Source organism: Meles meles, chromosome 5 (assembly GCF_922984935.1).
Source record: "Meles meles chromosome 5, mMelMel3.1 paternal haplotype, whole genome shotgun sequence".
NCBI classification, from domain to species: domain Eukaryota; kingdom Metazoa; phylum Chordata; class Mammalia; order Carnivora; family Mustelidae; genus Meles; species Meles meles.
The window spans coordinates 21654924-21682901 of record NC_060070.1 but is presented as its reverse complement, the minus strand read 5'-3'; the positions used below and the strand labels follow the sequence as shown (position 1 = coordinate 21682901).

Sequence of the window (27978 nt, the reverse complement as noted above, 5' to 3'; positions counted from 1 at the left end):
CTTGCCTTAGTTGACTCTTCATCTCTCTTCTGTCCTTTAGGCTAAGTTAAGTCAGCTGCAGAAGTCTTAGCCAGCATCCTCTGCTTCTGACAGGATGACTGAAATGAACTGCCTCTCCTTGCAACTGGTTAGGTAAATGGGATAAAAGACACAGGGGGTGGGGGAAGTGGGAACAAAAACCATCACTTAAATGGCCTGGGTTAAATTATGTTCCCAACTTAGTTCCTATCAGTTATATTCTACCTTGGTGATGCAAGAGGTACAGAATACCTACTTAACTACTGGCTTATAAATAAACCAATACTGATGACTTTGTGTTTTGCTACTGGCTGTGTGTATGTGTGTGTGTGTATGCATCTGTCTACTGACTCTCTGAAAAGATTTTTTTTTTTAATGTTACTGGGTTACATATTACTGGTGTTTTATTTTAAAATTATTCTTTATCATGGCACCAAATTAATATTGTAGGATTCATTTCGGCACAGCATCTGGCTACAATATATGTATTTTCTATGGATTTTAGTTTGGCTATTCCTATTTTAAGAGCCTCTTACATGGATTCAAATTCTCTCTATTCACAAATCTTTGTACTAGTCTGACCCACATTACCAATTCCTTTGCAGCGATTTTGTTTCCAACAGCCTGAAGAAATTCAACTTCATTATTGAGGGAGAAATTTCAGAGGGTTAGCTAACATTTTCTCTTATTTGCCACAGAGAAATATGAGATTATTTCCTTTTCAAATAGTCTATTTGTATGGTTATTTTTTTTTATTATGTTCAATTAGCCTTCTTTTAAAAAACGAGAGATAAGGAGAAGTCAAGTCCATCTTGTATCCCTAATAACTGGACAAACTAATAGTAGTAACAATACGATTGAAGATGTTGGCAACATGAAAAGAAAATGATATATTATAATACAAACAAGTTAAAATAAGCTTCATTTAGATATACCATAAAGTACTTAAAACATGTATACTCATTTCCAAACATGTTTAATAAATAAAGTTTTTAAAAAATTGTAAAAATTTATAATTTTTGAAATAAACACCATTTTCAAAATGATAAAGGTGCTTAAGTACTATCACATCCTTCTTAATCTGGCATCATGTCATGGTGAGCCTCTGCATCTCTAATCCTTGATGTTGACACAGTGTTAACAGTAAGATTGAAGACCAACACTTATCAGCTTCAAGTTCTCAAGGTGCAACCATCCAGCTAGTTTGTGAATTTTCTCAGAAGTCCTAATTATGAACCACTTTTACAATGATTTACTTATAAATACGGTATATTACAGCCAGAACACTAGCAGTCAGGTACCAGTGTTATATTCAGTATAAGTACTCAGAATGACTCAAGGAGAAAAAATAATCCTGATTACCTGGGCTTTTCTGGTACATCAGAAGGATTACTGCAAAATGGTTCCTGGTAAATAGTTTCTGAAAGGTCATGATCCAACAAAGTTGCCATAATTTCTTCCCTACTTGGTGGGGACATAAGTGGTTTCAGAATGTGAGCAGTTCGAGGGGTGAAATTGCCATTTTTAGATTGTGAGGGAGAGCTGGTAGACCTTGGTGAACTATCGGGAGTTGGTGTCAATATATCATTGTTTCTTGAAACATACAATTCTAAATCTTCAGAGGCTGCATCCAGAAGTTCACCATCAGGGGAGGATAGTATTGTAGTAAAAGAGGTATTGACTGAATCAAGAGATTGCTGTATCTCTTTTCTGGTATGACCTTGAATCCAGTCTGAAGTGCCTGGCTGTGAGAGGCTAAGAAACACTTCTTTGCTTACTGAACTCCTATTCAATCTGGATTTTTCATTTAGACAGTCCTCTGCCTGCTGGACACAGAAAGAATCCATTATTGAATTAGAGCGAGTTGTTAGAGGATGGAAGGTACTTTTCCACTGGTTGTGGCGACGATTCTCATTGTTATCAACTGATGATTTCTCAAATAGTTCAGGACTTAGAGTGCTAGATCTAATCCACGAGTTTGAGTCTGAGGCATGATGTTTGTCTTCATCACACTTCTGGTTATCATGACTTAAAAACTCATTTTTTTCTATGGTTTGTCCTGGGAAAAGATCCTGAACTGCATCACTTAAGAATTTCTGAGGCAAATTCTGATCAGCTGGGACAAACTGACTTCCAGAATAAAAGCTACAAAATCCAGTCTGACCTATTGTATTAATATCAAAATTATAATTATGTTCAGGAGACAAGCTATCTTCAAGTGAGTAACAGCTCTCAAAACCTGGATCTGAAAAAAAGATGGGACTGTCATCTGATAGAGAGTTATCCAACTGGCCAGAGTTTTGTAAATTTAGAGAGTCTACTTTAAGAAGTTTGGGAACTTTTTCTTTAGGTTTTGTAGTTCTGGGAGTTCGAGGTTTTCTTGAAGCCGTTACTGACCGTGTTCGTTTAATTGTTTTGTTTTGCTCAAGGGAACCAGAAATATTTTTGTTTGGTTGATGTTTATTAGGTAATGGGTCTTGCATATTTGCATTTTGTGCTTTCTGCTGTCTTTTCTGTAGCAATTCTTTTAGAACTGCCAGTCCAGACTGGCCTTCACCAAATGCCGAAGGTGTTGACACATTTCGACTTTTACACTGAGAAAGTGCTTTGGTTTGTGAAATTGCTTCTGACAACGACCTCTGTTTTACCTTTTCAGGTTTAAAATTTGACATATCTAAAATAAAGCCCCTTTGTTTTTGCTCCCATGCTATTTGTTTGATTGGACTTCTCAAGGAAGTTACAAAGCAATTATTAGGCATTTGGCTTTCCTCTAAAGCTGCATTTCCTGGAGAACAAGTTTCACTGTGCTTTGACTGTTCTGCCATGCACACAATCTGCTGCTGACTGTCTTTGCAATGCAAAAAATTAGGGGCATATGCCTGGTCTGGCTTTGATTCTAAAGAATTACGATATTCACTTAACTTTCCGATAGATGACAAATAACTTTTTTGTGCATTTGCATTCTCTTCTGTCTTTGGAGACATTATACTCGAAGATATCTGGGTATTCTGGGCTACCTGAGACAAATGGTTGGAAAGATCAAATATATTTTTTTGAATTAAGGTTGATTCTTTTAGAGTAAACATAGCATTTTGATTATGAGACCTTTGAACATTAATTTTTGAGATTCCAGGTCCCAAAGAACTACAAACAACTGATGAATGCAAATCATCTCGTGAGCTGGGGAATGTTTGCAAATCTACAGGCTTCTTGCTTTCTAAAAAAGAAGAAAAGCAGCCAGATAAATTCTGTTGTGCATGAATTCCAGTGGGCAGGGGAGCAGAAAGGGGATGATCTATAGCAGAGCCCATTAGTGACACATCTTTCTGTTTAAAAAGTAATTGAGAGCCTCCAGAAGTATTTGAGGTCTCAGATACATTCTGATGTTTCAGCACAAACTTAACGTCAGCACCAGACTGAGATTTTATTTTTTCATCTTTAACTGTTATATGTTTTCTTGACATAGCTTTCTCATTTGTTTTTTGTTTCTGTTTTGCTCTCTGTTTCTTTTTTCCATCATCTCCTACTTTATTTGTCTGATTCCGTTTGTTCCTTTTCTTAGTAACTACAGAGGGATTCACAAGCTTAGTTTTTGATTTCTTAACCTGCGCTCTTGCTCGACTATTTTTTTCCATACGAGAATTAACAGTCTTGTTATTACATGCATTAGGACCCTTAAAAAGCACTGTTTCTTTATCTGCAGCAGCCATCATTTCTTCAGCTCTTGGATCTGTGGGAGACCAGCAGCGAGGGGGAGAAGAATTTATGGGACTTGTGCTTCTCTCAGAAAGAAAACCTAGTTTAGACATAACATCACTATAATTCAAGTCACAGTCTTCGGTTTCAGCATTGTAAGATGGCAAGGGAGGCGACAGGATGGCATGTGACCGTTTTCGCCTGAAAGACAAAGTTCTTTTAATATTTTCACTATTTGTCCTTTGTTGCTTACCAGTTTTTTTCTTAGCAGACTTATGTTTTGATTTTCTTCTGTGACTTTTCTTTGGTGTTAGTGGATAAATGGGATATTTGGTTGCAGGGGAGTCAGGAACTTTTGGCCAAAAATCCTTCAAAGGTGCAAGCTTTTTATATAGTTCCATTTTTTCCTCTGTCAATATAACTTGTTTTTCTTTAGAGTCTATTTTTCCTAGCTTCACAAGCATATTTTTTCTCCCTCTAAATCTATTAATAATAATATACTTTATGATGACAGGGGGTAGCTTTTTAGACATTTTTCTTCGTTTTCGAGCTTTGAGAGTTCCATCTAAACTTTCACCAATTTCCATGGGATGAGGTAGGCTAATTTTTGAGTTGTGTGTTACAAAACTTGACTCACTATCTTCAGTCTCATAATTCACCTTGCGTTTGGCTCTAAGTGTATATTTATTTCCATACAATCCAAAGGACTGTTCAGTTTCTAAGGTTCCATCTCCAAAGTGACAGTCTATAAAACTGTCTGCAGGTGTTTTATTTTCAAAAGCTCCACGGGTAACTTTAATTAGATCACTGGCCAATATGTTATCCTTCTCAGGATTACAAGGATTATTTTGTATACAATTATCTTTTGTGGATGCAGTCTCACTAGTTTTGGTAGAAGTCTCCTGATGACCTATAAACTTCTTTTTATTCATTTTTAACCGGGACTGTTTACTGCTGGGTTGTAGTTTGTATGTGACAGGAGAGAGTTTCTGTGGTCTACTGAGACAGTTAGAAAGAACAACACTGGGAAAAAACATATAATGTGCTGCTTGCTGGCTGAGGCTTGGCTTTTCTGCTTTATGTTCTTGAAATTCTTCATATCTAATTTTAAGTTTATTTAGCCCACTTTCATCAGCAATGCTATCAAGAGAATGTACCATAGTTCTATTCTCTCCTGAGCATGAGAGCAAGTCACAATTTTCAGTTAATGATGAAGGGAATAAACTATTCAGAGCTGTGCTGTTTCCTTTTTCATTTCCTTCAGAGGATAACTTATTTTTTGAATGACTTAGGTCAGAAAAGTTGAAAGAATTTTTGCCTAATGTACTTTCACTACTATGACGGTTCATGTGTATAAAAGGGGCATCCTTATCGATTTTTCTAATATTTGTATACTTTCTACTTGGTGCCTGTCTTGTAACAGATGGAATATCCTCTTCATAATCAAAAATACTACTTTCACAGGAAGATACTGGGAGGATATCTTTCTTACTTTCTTTATGAGAGTTTTCTGAATGGACAGAATTGCTCAAAGATCCAGGGTATTTCATGGAGTAAGTACTTTCATTTGTAAAAGAAGCAACTGAATGATCTAGACATTTTTCTATGTTGTTTGGCTGTGGAAGTTCTTCAATTAAATCTTCCTTATTCAAAACATGGGAAGAAAGGGCACTTGTGTGTTTACACTGAAAGGTAATCTTAGCAGAAGATGGGGGTTCTAATGTAGCAGCATCTTTGTGGAAGATGGAAGGTTTTACTGATAGCTTGCTTGTTGCAATCACAGAAGAGTGGGTCCTGGAATTTTCGTTGTTCAATGGATTGTCTGAAATTGAGGAAAAAAGAATTTATTTCACCTTCATACTTTTAATTTTTAAAATATTTCTCCATACTATCACCATGAAAGAAGCTATATGAAATTACATTTCCATGCTTAAAATGGTTATCTTAACAAAATGTCATTCCTCTCATTAAGATAATAACTCAATCTAAATATTCAAGAGTCAGTAATACTTGATTATTATTCATTATTTTAAACATATTTCTTTTGGTCAGAAATAAGTTACATTAGGGGCCCCTGGGTGGCTCAGTTGATTGGGCAGCTGACTCTCAATTTTGTCTCAGGTCATGAGCTAAGGGTCCTGGGATCAAGCTCTGCATGGGCTCTACACAGAGCATGTTCTCTCTCTTTCTCTCAAAAAAAAAAAAAAAAAAAAAAAAAAAAAAAATTTTTAAGTAAAAATTAAAAAAAAGAAAAAAAGAAATTTTATAGTAATATTCAGTGCCTTAGTGGTAAATAGGGAAAAATACTGTCACCTTGAAAATTTTTTCATAAAAACAGTATGCTTCTTTGTATTATCACTTCAAATAAGCTGAGAATATTTTTTCTTAAGATTTTATTTAAATTCCAATTAGCTAACATCTGAATATATTTCTTACAGTTTATGCTACTTAAATGTTAACATGATAAACTGATTAAAGTCTATAAAGTTTTAAATCAGTGATTTACAAATATTATCCTCTTAGAAATAAGAAACAATCATATATCCACATTCTTGCAAAAGAAAAAATCTTGGAGAAGGACAAAACATAATAGATAGTATTGTCAAAGCTTCACACTTAGCCAATTTTGTATGTGTGATTACAGTTTTAAAAGCAAATATATTCTCAGCTGCTAAATCATAAAATGCTCTCAGTATTAGATAACTTACCACTATTTTCATCTGCAGTTCCATCTAACTGAGGTATCGAAAGATTGGCTAGAAGCAAACTGTTATTGCTCCATTCCATTTCTTCTTCTGAAGATGAATCATCCTCTTCAGTTGAGCTTCTATGGGTATTTCTACACAGTGATCTGGAGAATATTAAGATTCATTATGAGTATGATCATAGAAAAAGCATGTCAGGTTAAAAATATTTGCTTAATCTGATGCTGTAATAGTAAAATTGAAAAGATCTAAAAATTAGAACCTCAAAAAGAAAAGCAGATTTATCTTGCTTTAGTATTAGTTCTATAAAAAGTTATTGCAGATAAACTTAAAATCCTTTTCATGTGAGCTAGAAGACACCATCATTCCTGTATCCAAAGCTCCACAATATCCTGGACTACCATATCTAATCATGTTCTTTCTTATATTCTCCCCCCATCCTATTATTAGATATAGATAACAGCTTGGTTGAGAACCCAGTAACTTCTAAAAAGGTAGCATCCCGGCATATTTTAAGAAGTCTCCACAAATATACAGTCTCTACACTGTGAACTGGAAAAAACAAACACAAAAGTAAGCAAGGGGGTACTCTGGTCAGACTGAAAGAGAAAACAGGGGTCAGAGGGGCTAGGAAGTAGTAGAGGTGTTGAGTCAATCCGAGCAGCCGCTCTAAAGCAGGTTACTAAAGAATTCAGATGGACTGTGAAGTCCAGATAGTAATCTCTTCAGGGTTCATCTCTTATCGATTTAAATTTTTTCACTAGGTCCTAGCTTGATACTTCCCTTTCTATCCATACCTAAGGTTTTCTTTCTCTGGTCTCAAAAATTTGAAAGTGTCCCTTAATTATACATATAACAGTTTCTCCATTAATCCTTTACCAAATCAAAATTTGTCCTAAAACCACTGTCTTAAGAGCTGAAAGAATTATTAGAGATCATCTAGTCCAATTTTCTACTGAATGCAAAAACCTTATTTTTAACAGATGATAAAATCTCCACTTTTACTTACATTCTCAGTATAAGGGGCTTGCGGTCCACAAGTTAATCTTTTCCATTATTAATTGTTAGGATTTTTTCCCCTCTGTTACACAGTACTTTCCAAATTCCATTCATTATTTCTGCTTTTGTCCTTTTGTCCTATGTTGTTATATGTAACCTATTGTTGCTATTTTCCATATGATAACTTGAAAATATTTGAAGGCATTTATAATTTATCCCGTAATTCCTCTCTAATTAGACCAAACATTATCTATCCTTTCTATTGTTCTTTAAAACTGACAGTGTTGGGAATGCAAGCTGGTGCAGCCACTCTGGAAAACAGTACGGAAATTCCTCAAAAAGTTGAACATGGAGCTACCCTATGACCCAGTAACTGCACTCCTAGGGATTTACCCCAAAGATACAAGTGTAGTGATCCAAAGGGGCACATGCACCCCAATGTTTATAGCAGCCATGCTCACAATAGCCAAACTATGGGAAGAGTCCAGACGTCCACTGACAGATGAATGGATAAAAAAGAAGACTACTAAGAACACTAAGAAAAAGGAATACTACTAAGCCATCAAAAAAGATGAAACCTGGCCATTTGCAAAGACATGGATGGAACTAGAGGGTATTATGCTAAGCAAATAAGTCAATCAGAGAAAGACAATTACCATACGATCTCATTTATATGTGGAATTCAAGAAACAAAATAGAGGATCATAAGGGAAGAGAGGAAAAAATAAAATGAAATCAGAGAGGGAGACAAACCATAAGAGACTCTTTCTTAATCATTGGAAACTGAAGGTTGCTGGAGGGGAGGTGGGATGGGGGGATAGGGTAACGGAGTGATGCACATTAAGGAGGGCATGTGATGTAATGAGCACTGGGTATTATATAAGACTGATAAATCACTGACCTCTACCTTGGAAACCAATAATATATGTTTAATTAACTGGATGTAAAATTAGAAAAAATAAAAATAAATAAATAAAAGTGACAGTGTTCACAGATCCTTCCTTTTCTTTCTCTTCTTTCCCTTTCCTGTCCTTTCTCAGGATTCTTAAAAAATGGTACTCAGAGCAAAACATAACATCCTAATATAATTGAAGAACTCCTTTTCTAGACACTATACTTTTACTTTTTAATCTCTTTCTAAAGTACATTTATGAAATGTTTCAGTTTGTTTTCCCAAGGTTGACTTGGGCATGGTTTTCACAGGATTGGTCCAGTTAATGAACATATAAGCATCCATTAATTGTGGGACAAACCATGCCTATGATTTTAAACAGGCTGACAGGACTGGTAAGAAGTAGATAGTGACTCTAAGAATTTTATATATTTGAATGTGTATCTACTTAATACAGGCTCAAAAGTATAAATAGCTATATAAGATATCATCTAAGAAACTGTAGAAAAATGCTAATGAGACACTGAAGGTGAAATAGAGAAATAATACCAAATAATACCAAATAATAATACCAAAATAAAATAATCAAGAGAAAAACAAATGGAAATAAGAAAAAGTGAAATGCCACAATATCAATCAAATAGAAATAATCAGATAGTCAACACATTGCTAAAATATGAAAGAAGCGATCCAATTTATTACAGTGAGACTTAAATACATCAAGTAAATACTGTAATTATTATATTAATAAAATCTAAAATCTGTTAGAATAATAAATGTTACCCTAGGTACAGCTGGTAGCTAATAATTAAATTCATTATTTTGGCAACCATACAACACTACAGATTATTGTGCTCTTAATAAAGTAAAATCATGGCTTTCCAACAGAAATTAAGCCCAGAATAGATGGTTAAGCCCAGAGAGATGATCTACCTAGTCACTATTTATAAAGCTGACTGACTGAACCTAAACACATGACTCTATATTAGGCAGCTCCTATTCAGTTCTGAGATATTTTTGGACTATATTCTGTTACCCAGTGAATTACCAATCTCTAATATTTGTGACAATCTCAATCCAATCTAGCATGATACTTGGCATTTAAGCATTTATGTTGTTTTTAAGTGCAAAGTCATGTAAGTTCTTGTGAACCCACATAACTGGTCACTACTGCCATGTTTTCTCCTTATCTAGAAGGATACTATGTAAGACTTACAAGACTCAATATGATTGTAACATTCCCCTACATAACCATATTTAAAAAGGATATAAAGACAGTAGAGCATGACTTGAACTCATGAAGATTCCTGATATTCTCTGCTTCCCTTCTTCCCTTTCTGGTGCTCATGTTTACTTAATAATCCTAATTATTACCCCTATTATAAAGGAGGACTTAGAGGCAAGGAGGAGATCAGTTAAAAAGTGAATCATAGTGTTCCAGATAAATGATAATGAAGGTCCAAACTAGGATATTAACCTTGGGAGGGAGGAGGGTGGAGGGACAGAATGGCAAAAGAGGGCAAGTCAAATATAACACTGAAGTCGCAAACTTCCAGAAGTTGGGGGGAATTTATTATTACAGAAATAACAGAGAAACAAGAACAAAGCCATTTATAGGCTGATGTGGTTGAGGCATTTCCCAATAGGCTATTCCATGGAAAGACTGATCAAGTTTATATTAAAAAAATCGAAAAACAACTTATAGAGATCTATAGGAAATTTTATGCCTTTCACTTCACTTTTTTTTTAATAGTTAGGAAATATTGACAAAAGACATTTTATGACATTGTTGAGGGTCAAATCTATCAGGAAATCAAATACTGATTCTGTCTGGACCAGGTAGCATTAGTTCTTCAAAGGTCAAGCTCCAGGAGCGCCTGGGTGGCTCAGTGAGTTAAACCTCTGCCTTCGGTTCAGGTCATGATCTCAGGGTTCTGGGATTGAGCCCCGCATCGGGCTCTCTGCTCAGCAGGGCACCTGCTTCCACCTCTCTCTCCCCCTGCCTCGCTGCCTACTTGTGATCTCTTTCTCTGTCGATAAATAAAAAATAAATCTTTAAAAAAAATCTTAAAAAAAAAAAGTCTTTGAATCACTGTCACAGGAAAGGTAACTGAGTAAATGAAGCTAGCAAAGTATGAAATAATATTTTGTAGGTTTGGATTCTCCACTCATAGAATGAAATGGAATTCTTTGAGGAAGCATACTATGAAAATACAGAAGGTTATATAGACAGATAACAAGAGAACATTTCAAACAAAGAGTTCAGAAGTTCTGGTATTATCTACCTATGTTTGAAGGAGAGGCATATTCAGTGTTTCAGGCTCAGAGGCCCAATCTTTTTCCATATACAGAACATATAAGTCAAATCAATCAGTTTCACAAGAAACTTAATTTGGAAAACCACAGTGCCATCTTATTAATTTAACTTGAGAAATGAAGAATACCAGTGTCTGTTTCTGAGACTCTTATTTATTTACTTTTAATATTTAATTCCTTCAGTCTAATCAGACCTAAAGGCTATTTCTTGTCTTCAAGCTGACTCTGTAACTGTTGCTGTAACCCATATAACTCTCAGAGGGTGTTCTTTTTCCTCAAGTTCAGGGATAAAGAGGCACTTCTACTTTGCCCCACTTACTATCAACACATATTAATACTACATATATAATTTCTAAAAGTTAAGTTTATGGCGGTAGAAGGAACTGGAGGAAGGTGGTCAAAAGATACAAACTTACAGTTATAAGACAATTACTAGGGATGTAATGTACAATGGCGACTATAGTTACCACTCCTGTAGGATTAAAGAGGAAAGTTGTTAGAATGAATCCTGAGAGTTCTCATTACAAGGAGCAGCTTTCCCCCCCGCCTTTTTTCCCTCTATTTCTTTTTATTATATCTATACGCGATGAAGAATATTAACTAAACTTATTTGTGGTAATCATTTCATAATATATGTAAAGTCAAACATTTATGCTGTACACCTGAAACTCATACAGTGATATAGGTCAATTACATCTCAATAAAACTTGAAAAAAAAAAAACAACACCTAGGTTTAATCTTTTAATAAAACTGGAAAAACACAGCTAGGTTTAATCTTTCTGAATGTAGCAAAATTTTATTTTGCTTAGAATATGAAGTTTATGCCACATGAAAAACAAAGCACTACTTTAAAGGGATTTAAAAGAAGACTAGTTTATAAAGTATTTATATTATGAATAGTAAAAAATAATTTCTAATGCGAGAACAGTGATAACGATAACAGGAAATTATTAAAGTAACCGAAAGTACTAAAAAGTTACCTCTTTTTGGCACAAGGTTCTTCAATATTGCTGTCCCATCTCTGAGACATCACCAAACTAAGTTCCATTTCTTCTTTTTCAATCTGTGGTTCGTTTTCTTCATCATCACTATTTTGGGGATTTTTATTGTTTCCAAGGAAATGACATGGTGATGGTATCCTATTTCTTCCCCCCTGATATCCATCATTTTCCAAACCAGCAAGAAGATGTACCAGAGCCTCATCAGGACTACTGTCCACTATAAAACAAGTGAAGCATCACTAACAAATAACTTTTCTAAATAAGTGAACAACTAAGGTCAATTACATTCAATAAAATCACAGATGCTGGCACATACTGAAAAAATACAGCTGATGCAAAGACTTCTGTGTCGATGTAACTGTTTTATCAAAGTGTGATGATCTTTGGACTCTTTGTACTGGAATGATTTTGTATCCTCATTAAAGAGAAGATTCCCCAGAACCCATCTTCTATCTCTTGAATCAGAACTTCTGAGTTAGGGCCCAGGAAGATGCATTTTTAACAAGCTGTCCAAGATCTTACTGCACAATTAAGCGTGAGGAACACTAAACCAAATAGGGTGACCAGTGTTTAAAACAAAATCAAAATACGTAATAAATACGTGAATTAATGCTAAGGAAGAGGTGCCTTAAAAACAATACATGTGAATACCTTATTCTCACTTAAATTTTATTTAGTGCACAGCATAGTTAAATGAAACATGTGGTTGAAAAACACAAGAGAGCTTTAAAGTAGTCAATGACATTACTTAAAAAACCTTCAAGGTTTTTTTTTTTTCTTCAAGACTATAATGAGATGCCACTTCACATGCACTATGCTTGCCAAATCAAGACAAGTAGTAAGTATTGGCAAGGAAGTCGAAGAAGGAAGTCCTACATTGCTGGTCAGACTGTAAAATGGTACAGCAGCTTTGGAAAAAAGTTTGATGGTTTGCTGAAATGTTAAAACTAGTTACCATATGATACAGCAATTCCACTCCTGATATATAACCAAGAAAACTAAAAATATATGTCCACACAAAAACCTATACATAAATAATCACAGCAGTATCATTTGTAATTGCCAAAAAAAAAAAGGCGGCAACTCACGTATCCATGTGAAGAATGGATAAATGAACTATATGGTATATCCATATGAAGGAATATTATTCAGGAGTGAAAAGGTATGAAATACTGATACATGCTACAATTTGAATGAAACTTGAAAACATTTTGCTAAGTTAAAGAAGCCACAAACAAAAGGTTATATGATTCCATTTATATGAAATGACCCAAATAGGTAAATGCAGCAAAAAACAGAATAGATTAGTGGTTGCCAAGAGCTGAGAGGAGAGAAGAATGAGGAGTGACTACTAATGGTTATGGAGTTGCTTTTTAGGGTGATAAAATGTCCTAGAATCAGATAATGGTAAGGGTTAAGTAACTGTGAACATGATAAAAATCACTGAACTTGGGGGGGCGCCTGGGTGGCTCAGTGGGTTAAAGCCTCTGCCTTCGGCTCAGGTCATGATCCCAGGGTTCTGGGATCAAGCCCCGCGTCGGGCTCTCTGCTCTGCGGACAGCCTGCTTCCTCCTCTCTCTCTCTGCCTGCCTCTCTGCCTGCTTGTGATCTCTGTCTGTCAAATAAATAAATAAAATCTTTAAAAAAAAAATTAAAAAAAAAAAAATCACTGAACTTGGGGCCCCTGGGTGGCTCAGTTGGTTAAGCATCTGCCTTTGGCTAAGGTCATGATTTCAGGGTCCTAGGATCGAGCCCCATGTTGGGTTCCCTGTTCAGTGGGGAGTCTGTCTCTCATTTGTACTCACTCTCTCTCATATAAACAAAAGTCTTTAAAAAAAATCACTGAACCATATACATTAGAAGGTAAATTTTCTGGTATGTGAAATACATCAATAAAAGGTTTTATTTAAAAAAGGGGGGAGTGCACCTGGGTGGCTCAGTCAGTTAAACATCTGACACTTGGTTTTTGCTCACATCATGATTTCAGGGTCATGAGATTGAGCTCCACATCAGGCTCTGTACTCAGCAGAGAATCTGCTTGAGATTCTCTCTCTTTCTTTCCTTCTGCCCCTTCCCTCCCAAGCACGCTCTATCTCACAGATAATAAACAAATCTTAAATCTTAATAACAATAAATAAATCTTTTTTAAAAAGACCATGAAGATAGAGGTTTGTTGCCATTTTGGCAAAAATCTCTCTCTTTTAAAAAAGATTTTATTTATTTATTTGACAGAAGGAGTACAAGATGGGAAAGTGGCAGGCAGAGGGAGGGGAAGAGGGAGAAGCAGGCTCCCTGCTCAGCAGGGATGTGGGCTCCATTCTGGGAACTTGGGATCATGACCTGAGCCGAAGGCAGATGCTTAATGGACTGAGCCATCCAGGGGCCCACAAAAATCTTTTCTTAAACCTAGTACTGCAGTTCATTTTTCCTGTCCCTTTAAAGAAGGACATTCTTTAAAAAAGAGCAGTATTAGCAAATGAATTATAGATATCTGACTTTCAGATCTTTGACTAGCACTGAGACTGCATTTTTGCAACCTTAGGCAAGGTGGAATTTATCTACTGATGATATTCTATTTGCCTGATGTAATGAAATAAGGGTATGTCTCTCTCAGTCTCTTCTTTAATTCCTTAATCTTCTCTATGTTCCTCTCTTCCAACTGCTTATTTTTTCCTCTGGGTTATTTCCTTCTGCATGTGCTATTCATTTATAAAGGAAAAAAGTATTCTACTCCTGTCTCAAATGTTCTTGATATATGACTGTGTATAATAATTTTGGTATTGCTCTTAGTCAGTCAATTTGTGTTCCATTCAAATAAAAATGAAGATAACTGACAGAGGACACTGTAAAAACGTGGGAAGACATATGAAACAGTAAGAATGAAAAAATAGAAAGTTCACAGAAAAAGAAACAAAAAAACCACTAAACAAGAGGCATGAAACTCAAAGTGACTTCTCACTTTTTGCAATGAAATTTTAAATAAATCTCTGTAAAAGACGTCAGTAATTTAGACCATATTAAAGAAATGAAATCTGACAAATGGCTTATGATGCTAATGAAAATGCGTTTAGGGAGATGCAAAAGTCAGAGTCATATTCTACCCTAACAAAAATTAATGGCTTAATAAAAACTGTCCAGGGAAATTTCTGATACTCACCAAGAAAGAATTATGGTATTTTAATGTACTCAAATTTGGAAAAGTCTAACTAAAAAAAAAAAAAAATAATGCATTTTTCCCCTAAAGCAATAAGGTTTTCCTCCAATCAAAGGCAAAAGAATTATTTTCTTTCAGAATTGGTTTTTTTTTTTTTAAAAGCTGTGTAGAAAACAAAACAAAGCTACTCCATTTAATTCAAGGCTACATTTTATACTTAAAGTAACGATTTACTGAACATGCATGCAGCATTAACCTCTTCAAACCAAAGGAAAATACCCCCTCACATAACACACTTCCATTGATTAACATTCTGAAATTTATGGTAGAGTTGCTACTCACAGAAAACTGGTGACTCACTGAGTCTTTGGGTCAAAGGCTGAAAAGTCTGACTATTTTCAATGAGGTTCAAAATTGCTTCTTCATTAATAAGAGCTTCCTCCACTTTGTGTGTAGTGCGACCTTAAGATGACAAAGAATACAAAAGCATTAAAGCAACAGATTAAATCTTATTATTTAGAATTTATGTAAATTAGAAACCATAATGATGCAAACCTATTTATAAAATTTTGAAGTGTTACTGTGATATGTGTTAAGAAAAAACATTATAAAACTTAGTAAAAGCCAGAGGAATACCTAACCAGTCACATGGAGTAATTATAAAGGAAAAAAATAAAACCAAAATCAGGGGTGCCTGGGTGATGCAGTTGGTTATGCCTCTGACTCTTGGTTTCGGCTCAGATCATAATCTCAGGGTGGTAAGATGGAGACCTACCCTGGGCTCTGTGCTCAGCGAGGAGTCTGCTTAAGACTTCCTCTCCCTCAGGGCACCTGGGTGGCTCCGTTGTTAAGCGGTTGCCTTCAGCTCAGGTCATGATCCCAGGGTCCTAGGATGGAGCCCTGCATCGGGCTCCCTGCTCAGTGGGAAGCCTGCTTCTCCCTCTCCCACTCCCCCTGCTTCTGTTCCCTCTCTCGCTGTGTCTCTCTTTGTCAAAAAAAATAAATAAAATCTTAAAAAAAAAAAAGACTTCCTCTTCCTCAGAGAAGAAGTGAGTTGGGTAAATCAGAGGGGGAGACAAACCATGAGACACTGTGGACTCTGAGAAGCAAACTGAGGGTTTCAGAGGGAGGGTGAGCCTTGTGGTGGATATTATGGAGGGTATATATTGCATGGAGCATTGAGTGTGGTGCATAAACAATGAATTTTGGAACACTGAAAAAAACTAAAGTAAACCCCCCCCCAAAAAGACTTCCTCTCTCTCTCCCTTTGCCCCTCCCCCCGTTCATGATCATGTGTGCACGTACACACTCTCTCTCTCTCAAATGAATAAATCTTTAAAAAAATTTTTTAAAATTAAAAACCCTCCATCAGTGAATCACTAAATATTTATAATCTCTTTAGCCTCTTTGATCCTACCTAGTTTGTACAGTTATATTACCCTGATTAAATTAAAATATACAAAGGGAAAAGAGTAATATAATTATTCTCTATGGTTTAAAAATTACAAATTAATTTTATATTTCTCAGCTTTCAAGATCTAAAAATTTCTCCTTCAACATATGATTTTTATAAGCCTAACTTGAACCACTAGATTAAATAATTTTAAGAATAAAGATAAAATGAGTCTCATAATCTAGTGAAAGGGAGAGAGAGAGCAAATAGCACTGGGAAAAAAGACTGTAATAAAAAATGGAAGGCAGTTAGAACTAAATGGAAAACAGTTCCCCTCTCTCCACTCATGCACTCTCTCTCTCTCAAATAAATAAAATCTTAAAAAACAAACAAAAAAAAAGTTTTGAGGAGCACCTGGGTGGCTCAGCTGGTTGGACAACCAATTCCTGGTTTCCACTTGAGTGGTGATCTCAGGTCTGTGAGACTGGAACATGACTGAGGTGGAAGAATTCAGTGGGAAAAAAAATTTGCAGTAATATGTGGGAACTAGTTATTTACCTTTAGAAAAATATGGGGTGCTTGAGTGGCTCAGTTGGTTAACCTTCTGACTCTTGATTTGAGCTCAAGTCAAGATATTGAGCCCTGATTCTCTCTCTTCCTCTCCCTCTGCCCCCTCTTAAAAAACATATATAATTAGATCCTTATTATATATAAAAGTAAAATTTCAGATAAGTATAAGACCTAAGTGTGAAAAACCAAATTGTAAGCACACATAAGCCATGGGGATGAAAACTTGCATTACATCACAATAGGGAAGGACCCAACAGGAAATGAGCCAAGAGCATGAATAAGCAATTCTCAAATAAAGACACACAAATGCTCAAACTTATTAGTAATTAGGAAATACAAATTAAACTAAGGAAATACCATTTCAAAGAATCAAAAAGGCAAAAATTTTTTACATCTGATACTATCAAATGCCATTGAGGATGCAGGGAAATATAAGCTCTGATACACTGTGGGATTATAAACTTAGGATCATTTTATAGCGGAATTTTATAATACAGCATTACTACTATAATGTGATATTTTTATTATTAACATACTTCAAAATATGAAAAATGGAGCTCTAAAAATAACAAGGCTTACAGGGGAAAAAAAGGTTAAGGCAAAATTTATGCAACTTTATAACCAGAACACTAATAAAATCAATAATTGGTACCTGAGGAGATAACTCTGATCAGTCAGGCAGGCAGCCAGTGTGGCTGGAAGCTGTCAAAAGTGGATATTAAAATGCACAGGAAATAATAGTATGGAAATGCTGGATACATTCTGATTAAAATGCAGCTGGCAGATGCTCAGACAAAGCAAATGCAAGTAGAACTCTGAGCCAGTAGGATGCCAATGAGGTGAGTCAGGAGACTCAGGTGCAACCTGCCATGAGTCAGAGATGGCACAATGCTGGGACACCTCCTAGGGAGAAAGGAAGCCCTGGGTGTAGATACCCATTTTGAATTTTAGTTAAATATAGTCAAAAGAGCCACTGCTGTTAATGCAACAGTCTGAAGGAGGCTTTTCCATTCCAGCAGAAAGTTGTAATTCTACTGCTGCTATTCTGCTTCCCCTTGCAAGAAAAACTGAGTATCAAACAATGTGACTTTGGACTAAAACTTTCCTTATACTTTTAATTACCAATCGTGTATACTCTAACTACCTTACAGAAACCCTGTTAGAACAGATGCTATCTAGGTAGAGTACTTATACCCTAAGACCCGGCAAATTCCACTTCTATATGCTTTCTACAAAGAAACTCTTGCCACAAAATGACAAAAATAACACTATGAATAACAATGCAAAAGTGAAAACCATCTAATGGTTGTAGAGAAGCAGATAAACATGTTTAGTCTTACAAAGGAACAACACTATTCAGCAGCTAAAATGAGCGAACTAGAAACTTGTATGAACAAGGATAGATTTCAAAGTTATACTGTTGACATAAGATACTCAACATCACTAGTAACAAGGGAAATGATAATTAAAACCATAATGAGATACCATTTCACACACACTAGGATGGCTATATAAAAAAAACAAATAAAGGTTCTTGGGGATGCAGGGTCACTGCAACTTTCACATACTGCTGGTGGAAATGTAAAACAGTAAAGTCACATTGGAAAAACACTATTGTAGTTTATTAGAAAGTTAAATATAAGTTTATCAAATGACCCAGCAATTCCATTCTTGTATCTCTTAAGAAAAATGCAAATACATGGCTACACAAAGACTTACATATAAGTGTTCATAGCAGCATTATTCTTTTTTTCAATTAACATATAATGTATTATTTGCCCCAGGGGTATACTTTGAAGAGTTCTGATCAAGAAAGCATGCTGTACTTTGTCAAATACTTTTTCTGCATCTATTGAGAGTATCATATGGTTCTTGCTCTTTCTTTCATTAACGTATCACATTGATTAATTTGTGGATGTTGGACAAACCCTGCAGACCAGGAATAAATCCCACTTGGTCGTGGTGAATAATCCATTTAATGTACTGTTGGATCCTATTGGCTGGTATTTTGGGGAGAATTTTTGCATCTGCATTCATTAGGATATTGGTCTGTAGTTCTTTTTGATGGGGTCTTTGTCTGGTTTTGGCATTAAGGTAAAGCTGGCCTCATAAAATGAGTTTGGAAGTTTCCCTTCCATTGCTATTTTTTGGAATAGTTTCAGGAGAATAGGTATTAACTCTTGTCTAAATGTTTGGTAGAATTCCCCTGGGAAGCTGTCTGGCCCTCGGCTCCTGTTTGTTGGGAGATTTTTTTTTATTATTTTTTTTTGAATTTTTTAAAATTTATTTCTTATTTTTTTGTTGGGATATTTTTGATGACTGCTTCAATCTCCTTACTGGTTATGGGTCTGTTTAGGTTTTCTATTTCTTCCTAGTTCAGTTTTGGCATTTTATATGTCTCAAGGAATGCATCCATTTCTTCAATATTGTCAAATTATCTGGTGTGCAGTTGCTCATAATATGTTCTTATGATTATTTGTATTTCTTTGGTGTTGGTTGTGATCACTCCTCTTTTATTCATGATTTTATTAATTTGGGTCCTTTCTCTTTTCTTTTTGATAAGTCTGGCCAGGCGTTTATCAATCTTATTAATTCTTTCAAAGAACCAGCTCCTAGTTTTGTTGATTTGTTCTACTGTTCTTTTGGTTTCCATTTCATTGATTTCTGCTCTTTTATTATTTCTCTTCTCCTGCTGGGTTTAGGCTTTCTTTGCTGTTCTTTCTCCAGTTCCTTTAGGTGTAGGGTTAGGTTGTGTACTTGAGATCTTTCTTGTTTCTTGAGAAAGACCTGTATTGCTATATACTTTCCTCTCAGGACTGCCTTTGCTGTGTCCCAAAGATTTTGAACAGTTGTGTTTTCATCCATGAATTTTTTAATTCTTCTTTAATTTTCTGGTTGACCCATTCATTATTAAGTAGTATACTCTTTAGCCTCCATGTATTTGAGTTCTTTCCAACTTTCCTCTTGTGATTGAGTTCTAGTTTCAAAGCATTGTGGTCTGAAAAATATGAAGGGAATGAGCCCAATCTTTTTTTTTTTTTTTTTACCAGTTGAGACCTGATTTGTGACCCAGGAGGTGACCTACTCTGAAGAATGTTCCATGTACACTAGAGAAGAATGTATATTCTGTTGCTTTGGGATGGGATGTTCTGAATGTATCTGTGATGTCTATCTGATCCAGGGTGTCATTTAAAGCCTTTATTTCCTTTCTGAACTTTTGGTGGGATGATCTGTCCATTTCAGTGAGAGGGGTGTTAAAGTCCCCTACTATTATCGTATTATTGTTGATGTGTTTCTTTTGATTTTGTTATTAATTGGTTTATATAACTGGCTGCTCCCATGTTAAGGGCATAGATATTTAAAATTATTAGATCTTCTTGTTAGAGCCTTTAAGTATGATATAGTGTCCTTCATCTCTTATAGTCTTTGGCTTGAAATCTAATTTATCTGATATAAGGATTGCCACTCCAGCTTTCTTTTCATGTCCATTAGCACAGTAAATGGTTCTCCACCCCCTCATTTTAAATCTGGAGGTGTCTTTGGGTCTAAAAGTTTCTTGTGGACAGCATATTGATGGTTCTTGTTTTTTTTTTTTTTAATCCATTCTGATACACTGTGTCTTCTGATTGGGGCATTTAGCCCATTTACATTCAGGGTAACTACTGAAAGATATGAATTTAGTGCCATTGTATCGTCTGTAAGGTGACTGTTACTATATATTGTCTCTGTTCCTTTCTGGTCTACTACTTTCAGGGTCTCTCTTTGCTTAGAGGACCTCTTTCAATATTTCCTGGAGGGCTGGTTTGGTGTTTGCAAATTCTTTTAAGTTTTGTTTGTCCTGGAAGTTTTTATGTCTCCTTCTATTTTCAGTGACAGCCTAGATAGATACAGTATTCTTGGCCGCATATTTTTCTCATTTAGTGCTATGAGTATATCATGCCAGTCCTTTCTAGCCTGCCAGGTCTCTGTGGATAAGTCTGCTGCCAATCTAATATTTATACCATTGTAAGTTATAGACTTCTTGTCCTGAGCTGCTTTCATGATTTTCTCTTTGTCACTAAGAGTTGTAAGTTTTATTATTAGATGACAGGGTGTGGACTTATTTTTATTGATTTTGAGGGGGGATTCTGTGCTTCCTGGGTTTTGATGCTTGTTCCCTTTGCCAAATTAGGGAAATTCTCTGCTACAATATGGTCCAATATACCTTCTGCCTCCCCTCTTTCTTCTTCTGGGATTCCAATTATTCTAATGTTTCGTCTTATGGTATCACCTATCTCTTGAATTTTGCCCTTGTGGCCCAGTAGTTGTTTGTCTCTTTTTTGTTGTGCTTCTTTATTCTCCATCATTTGGTCTTCTATATCACTAATTCTCTCTTCTGCTTCATTTCTCCTAGCAATGAGAGCCTCCATTTTTTTTTTACTGTACTTCATTAATACCTTTTTTAATTTCAATATGGTTAAGATTTTCGTTCTTTTATTTCTCCAGTAAGGGGTTTTATTTCTCCAGAAAGGGATTCTCTAGTATCTTCCATGCTTTTTTCGAGCCCAGCTAACACCTTGATAATCGTCATTCTGAACTCTAGCTCTGACATATTACTAAAGTCCATACTGAATAGGTCCCTAGCCATCGATACTGCTTCTTGGTTTTTTTTTTTTTTTTTTTGTGGTGAATTTTTCCACCTTGTCATTTTGTCCAGATAAGAACAGATAAATGAGAGAACAAGAACAAAATACTAAAAGGGTGGCAAAGATCCCAGAAAAATATACACCAACCAAATCAGAACAGACCCAAAACTGGGGCGGGGGGGGGAAGGAGGCGAAATTAAAAAAAAAAATTTTTTTTTTAATTAAAAATAGGGGCGCTTGGGTGGCTCAGTGGGTTAAAGCCTCTGCCTTCGGCTCAGGTCATGATCCCAGAGTCCTGGGATCGAGTCCCGCATTGGGCTCTCTGCTCCACAGGGAGCCTGCTTCCTCCCCTCTCTCTCTCTGCCTGCCTCTCTGCCTACTTGTGATCTCTGTCAAATAAATAAAATCTTTAAAAAAAATTAAAAATAAACAATAAAAAGTTAAAAAATTTATATATATTAGACTGGTGAACAGAACAGAGCTAGCCACTCAATTTTGGGTGTTCAGGTCTCTTAGAAGAAACTACCTCCCCAAATTTTAAAGCAGGAAAATATATATATATATATATATATATATATATATATATATGCATGCAAAAATAAGGGTAAACACGATGAAGGGATGGAATGTTACTGTAAAGATGAAAATTAAAAAATATTCTAAAAAAAGAATTGATAAGAAGTTTTAAAAAAAAAAGAAGAGAGAATGTGATCAGGCTGGAGCCTAGAACAAAGCCATGTGCTAGACTTAGGGTATATTTTGATCTATTTTTAGAAGAAATTGTATCCCAAAATTTTAAAGAAAGAAATCCTATATGCATACAAAAAATAAGGTTAAATACAATGAACAGACAGAATATGACTCTAACAATGAAAATTTAAAAAGGTTTTTTTAAAAAAAGGTATTGATAAGATAAAATAGTTTAAAAAACGTTAAAATAGGAAAGAGGAAAAGTTAAAAAATAGAATAAGAAAAAAATTAAGTTTATAAAAGTTACCTTTGAAAGACTAAATGATCATGGGGGAAAAGCCATGAATTCTTGTGTTGCTCTGCCCTAGCTCTGGAGTTCGTCTTTGTCTGAGGTGGAATGGTACTGCCCTTGCTGGGGGACAGGCTAAGTAATCTGCTGGGGTTCGTTCTTGGTAGCTTTTGTTTCCTGAATGCTTTCCATACAGCTTTGGAGGACAGGAATGAAGATGGTGGCCTCCAAATCTCCGGCCCGTAGCAGGAGAGAGCTTGTGGCCCCACTCCTTAATGCGTCCTCAGAGAAAAGCTATCAATCCCTCCTGTCTCCCTGGTCTCTGGCTGCACTCCATGTTCACCGAGCCTGTGACCCAGCATTTCTATCTCTGGCACATGGACCCATTTGGAGTCTCCAAATGCAGCAGATTCCTGCTGTGCGCTCCCATGCTGCTCCTCCCAGAGAAGGAAGGAGGGGATCTCTCCAGATCTGCCAGTTGTGCTGTCCCTGCTCGAACATCAGTGGCTCGACTGTGACTTGGACGATGGTTTTAGGTAACCCCAAGCTGAGAGCTCACTGCTCAGCTCTGTCTCTGTAGCCAGCTTCCCTGCTTCAATACCTGGGAGCTTTGCCACACTCAGACACCCCTGGGTCTTTCTGTGTCCCTGCAGGTCTTGAGATCACACTGTCCCTGCAAGGGTTCCACCCCTCACAGCCTCTGGAACGACATCCCTCAGTGGAGCAGACTTCTACAAGTTCTGATTCTGTGCTCTGCTACTCCCTCACTTGCCGGAAAACAGCCCCTCCTCCTGTGGTCTCTCTTCCCATCGCTTTGGATTCACTTCTCCATAGGTCCTACCTTCCGGAAAGTGGTTGATTTTCTGTTCTTAGAATTGCTGCTCTTCTTCTCTTCTATCTCCTGTTGAATTTGTAGGTGTTCAGAATGGTTTAATATCTAGCTGAACTCCTGGTACCTGATGATATTTCAGTTTCCTACTCCTTCACCATCTTGCTTCCTCTCTCTAGCAGCATTATTCTTCAGAGCCCAAAAAGTGAAAACAACTCAAATATCCATCAACTGATGAATGAATTAACAAAACAGGGTAAGAGCCAAGAATGCAATACTATCTGGTAATAAATTTTTAAAAATTTAAATACTGATACTACAATATGGATGAACCTGAAATATTATGCTAAATGAAAGACAGAGAAGATCACATATTGTGTAATTTCATTTATATGGTATATCTAGAAAAGACAAAATCTTGAAAGACAGAAAAGTGGATTAGTGGTTACTTAGGGTTGGAGGTGGGAAAAGATGTGCCTGCAAATGGACAGGAGGAATCTTCTGAGGTGAAGGAAATGTTCTAAAATTGAATTATGGGGATCTTTGCACAACTCTGTAAGTTTACTAAATCACTGAATTGTACACTTAAAGATTTTTTTATTTTTATTTGTTTGTCAGAGAGGGAGAGAGCATAAGCAGGGGGAGTGGCAGGCAGAGCAGGCAAAGGGAAAAGCAGGCTCCCCACTGAGCAAGAAGCCCAATGTGGGACTCAATCCCAGGACCCAGGAATCATGACCTGAGTGGGAAGGCAGATGCTTAACCTACTAAGCCCACCCAGGTGTCCCTAAATTGTACACTAAAAATAAGTGCGTTTTATGTTATACAAATCATACCTCAACTTATTAATTAATTAATTAAAGGCTCCACACCCCGCATAGAGTCCAACATGGAGCTTGAACTCAACCCAAAGATCAAGACCTGAGCTGAGATCACAAGTCAGATGTTTAACTGACAAGCCACCCACGTGCCTCCTCAATTAAATTATTTTTAAAGTGTTGAATGAAAAAAGCAAGTTGCTTAATTTATGTCAAGTAGAATACCACTTATGTAAAATTTAAAACCCAAAATAGCAGTATGTATTACGGACATACATACGTAAGAAAATATACAATCATATATGGTAACAATTTACACCAACTTTAGAACAGTGTTTACCTCTAGAAATGAAGAAAAGATAAAGGAATGGAAGAAACTTAGCGAACTCAACCAAATACTACTGAAATCTATGGTAGTATTTCTGTATACTTGCAAAGCAAACCTTACCTTTGCTCAACTCTGTATCTTTGTGGACTTCTACCATATTGGCTGGTGTACACTGAAGAATATCAGGAGACAGAACTTCAGAGTGCAATGTTAACTCAGCAGAGAACTCCTGAGATCCATCGCTATAGTCCACTGATCCTGATAATGTTCTGCTTAATTAAAACACATCTTTTATAACAAACTAGATAACCAAGCAATAAAATTAGTTCTAAGATCTATAATAAATAACCACTTACAGAGAGAAATCATTCTGTTTGAGAATTTCCTGAAGTCTCTTCTGAAAATTTTTTTCACTTTCTGTTGCTGCCACAAACCTGCGATCTTTGAATTTTAAAAGTGCATTAAAACATGTGGATAACAAATGAATGAAATATTTTCCTTTCTCTTAGAGTAGCTTTTACAATTTCCTATCTTTCTCTTGACACATATAATACCATCTAAAAGTAGTCCTATTATAAAATCAAACAAAAGAGAAATGGTTGATACTGAAGCTATAAAACTAAGCACTTAAAGTCAGTTCAAGATTAAGTTCTATAATTATAACTTAAATCTAAAACAAAAACATTGCTCTCTACCTATAAATGTACCACATACTCTGAACCTAGAAATTTCCCCCTTATAAAATATTTCTTAGAATGCCTTAGAAGGCATTCAAAATTTATCATAGCATTTTTAGTGTCTAAGACACAATAAAAATTTTAATTGGACTTCAATGTATACTTACTACTATATTTCAAATATATTTACCTTCTGAATTATGTCTTTTTATTCTTTTATGTATATCTTTAATTCTTTTATTTTTACTTAAAATTTTTATTGTATTCATGGCATTAATTTAAGCCTTCAAATTCTTTTTTGAATGTAGCAGAATTTAGTAATACATAAAATGTAGAATTTAGTAATACATAATTTAGTATGTATACTAATACGGAATTTAGTAATACATAAAATACATAAAATGAGTATTTTTTTCTGAGCTGTTCAAGATGATCATAGTGGGAATTTAAGGACATACAAAGAAAATAGTTTAAGGACAGTATTTCAAGGGTTACATTTTCAAAGCTTAATGAACAAAATGTAGTGTTTCTAAGTTGGGACTCTTCTCTGAGTATTCTACAAAAGCCTAGAACATCCTAGAAAATAAAAAAGGAGCAAAGAGGTAGGACAAGAAGACAAGGTAAGGTCAAAACCAAGGACAATGAAGATGACAGTTTCTATGGCGGTGGGGGGGTCTGGGTGGAGGGAGAGAACAATGAGTGACACTTTGGAGGTAAAGAATTACAGTTCAGAGCAATGACAGAAGGAAAAAAACTAGAACATTTAAAGGTAACTTGAAAAGCAAAATTTAAATCAAGGTAAAAATTCAATGGCTTAAACTTAAAAAAAAAAAAAAATCACCAGAGTACTATTGGGTTTATACCTTGTGATTCAGGTTGGCTAATTTGAGAAGTTTTGTTTCTGTTTCTTCGCCGTTGCTTTTCATCTTCCCATATGGCCTGCAGACCAGGGTTTCCACCAATTTGAGCTATAATCACAATAATACTTCATTTTTTTTCCCTTTTTATTAATTTTTTCAGCGTAACAGTATTCATTCTTTTTGCACAACACCCAGTGCTCCATGCAAAACGTGCCCTCCCCATCACCCACCACCTGTTCCCCCAACCTCCCACCCCTGACCCTTCAAAACCCTCAGGTTGTTTTTCAGAGTCCATAGTCTCTTATGCTTCAATATGACAAGGATCAAAGTGAAAAATACTTGCTCATAAAAAGAAATCCAAAGTTTAAAAAAATAAATACTGCCTTAAAAAAAATTACCTGCTTTGTGTAATAAAATGACCAAACATTCCCAATCTACATTATTACATTATTCTTTTGTTTTAGTTTTCTTCCTACTGGCTCCTGAAAACTCAGCAAATGAGTAAGATTCAAGCACTTGATGACAGTCAATACACCTAAGAGTTCCCTCCCTGGTATATAACCTGAAAATTAAAAAATTGAAAGGCAGAGTATATGAAATTCTTTTATGATGGCTGATGTATTTAGTGTCTTACATTAGGCTCATGCCTATGCAAATATACTTACATGAATGGAAGTACCAATGAAAAAATAATGACCATCTCATCAGAGGTACAGAAGAAATCTTCCTAACATTTTGCATCTCCCTTTTATAATATATTACTTCTCTACTAATGTTTTCTTCCCTATTTTTTCTACTCTATTTTGGTCATTAAATTTTAAAAATAAAAACACATATTAATAATTGTGTATATACCTTCAATGTCCAGCCGATTTAAGATATCAGCAGCTACAGCATCCACTTCTAGTTCACATGTACTCTGTGGTTCAACACCTTCCAGTATTAAAGAGCTGTATTAAGAAGATATCCAAAAATATAATAATCAGGGTGCCTGGCTGGCTCAGTCAGTAAAGCATGCAACTCTTGATCTTGGGGCTGTGAGTTCAAGCCCCATATTGGGCAGAGATTACTTAAAAAATAAATAACAGATTTAAAAAACATGTGTCACATAAGAGCAAATTTTCTTATGTAACTGTTCATGTTTAGTGATATTATAGTAAGTCACAATTATTCATGACGATACTGTGTGTATACATATAAAGAAATAAAATACAGGAGGAGAAAAATACAAAACCTGTTGTATTGACAACTCTATTGAGATTCCTTTTCAGTATATTTCATATATTTTGGTTCATTATATTTTATATGTAAGGAATGTACAATGTTTTAGCATGTGGGTCATATCCAGGTAGAATGGGATTAGATGACAACAGAGGGATACAGAAACCACATACATTTGTAATCACTTGCCCAGAGGTATCTTCTTCAGCAATCATAGCAGGTTATAAAACAATGAGAACAGAATATGCAACAAGAGATAAGGGGAAGAGAGCATACTGAAAAGTGGGGCAAATAGTACTGTTCTCCCTGCCTTCAGCCACTGCTGAGCTAAGGAACGTTTTAACTACAGAACTGAGAAACTATATAAGTTCAACAGTAGAATCATAGCTAAGAAAAGTGCTGATACCACAAGGCCATTAATTCTTATAACAACTTCAGAGGGTCGTTCCCCACTAATGTTCTTTTACTCAAAAGCATTTTTTTTTTATCAGAGCAGGATTAGGAAGACACCACATAATTGACCCTGTTTGACAGAATGAACATACAGCATCTAATATGAATACCAGTTTGTTCATTCCAAAATTTAGATCTCCTACAAATACTGACCGCAAATGAAGAACTTTTATTAGAAAGTGGGTGACGGCAGATTTCATTAACATTTTTAGTTCAAAGATTTTTTTTTTAACGTTTTAAGAGAAACATATTAGCAAAACCTAATTTTCTATTATCTATCCCTAAGGAAATCCCTCTATGTATATATATAGATGTAGATATAAAACATACCTGTATCTTTTTACCATTGACAGAGAAGGGACATATTAGCTAACCTATCACAATATATCCCTTTCACTTTCAGAAAAAAAATAATCACCAATGTAGCTTTTTTTTTTATTCACATA

The 27978-nt window shown here is 35.6% G+C and overlaps 1 protein-coding gene across 3 annotated transcripts in view; it reads right to left on the bottom strand.

Annotated features, from left to right (window-relative positions):
- The window catches only part of REV3L (REV3 like, DNA directed polymerase zeta catalytic subunit), a 183196-nt gene that overhangs the window by 77998 nt on the left and 77220 nt on the right, over positions 1 to 27978 (bottom strand). For all 3 annotated transcript variants that reach the window (XM_046005094.1, XM_046005096.1, XM_046005097.1), the window contains exons 6-13: positions 26714 to 26808; positions 25862 to 25966; positions 24678 to 24762; positions 24442 to 24590; positions 15125 to 15244; positions 11608 to 11845; positions 6423 to 6565; positions 1381 to 5536 (exon numbers count right to left, since the gene is read on the bottom strand). In XM_046005094.1, the coding sequence (XP_045861050.1) occupies positions 1381 to 5536; positions 6423 to 6565; positions 11608 to 11845; positions 15125 to 15244; positions 24442 to 24590; positions 24678 to 24762; positions 25862 to 25966; positions 26714 to 26808 (5091 nt within the window). The remainder of the gene's footprint in view (positions 1 to 1380; positions 5537 to 6422; positions 6566 to 11607; positions 11846 to 15124; positions 15245 to 24441; positions 24591 to 24677; positions 24763 to 25861; positions 25967 to 26713; positions 26809 to 27978) is intronic.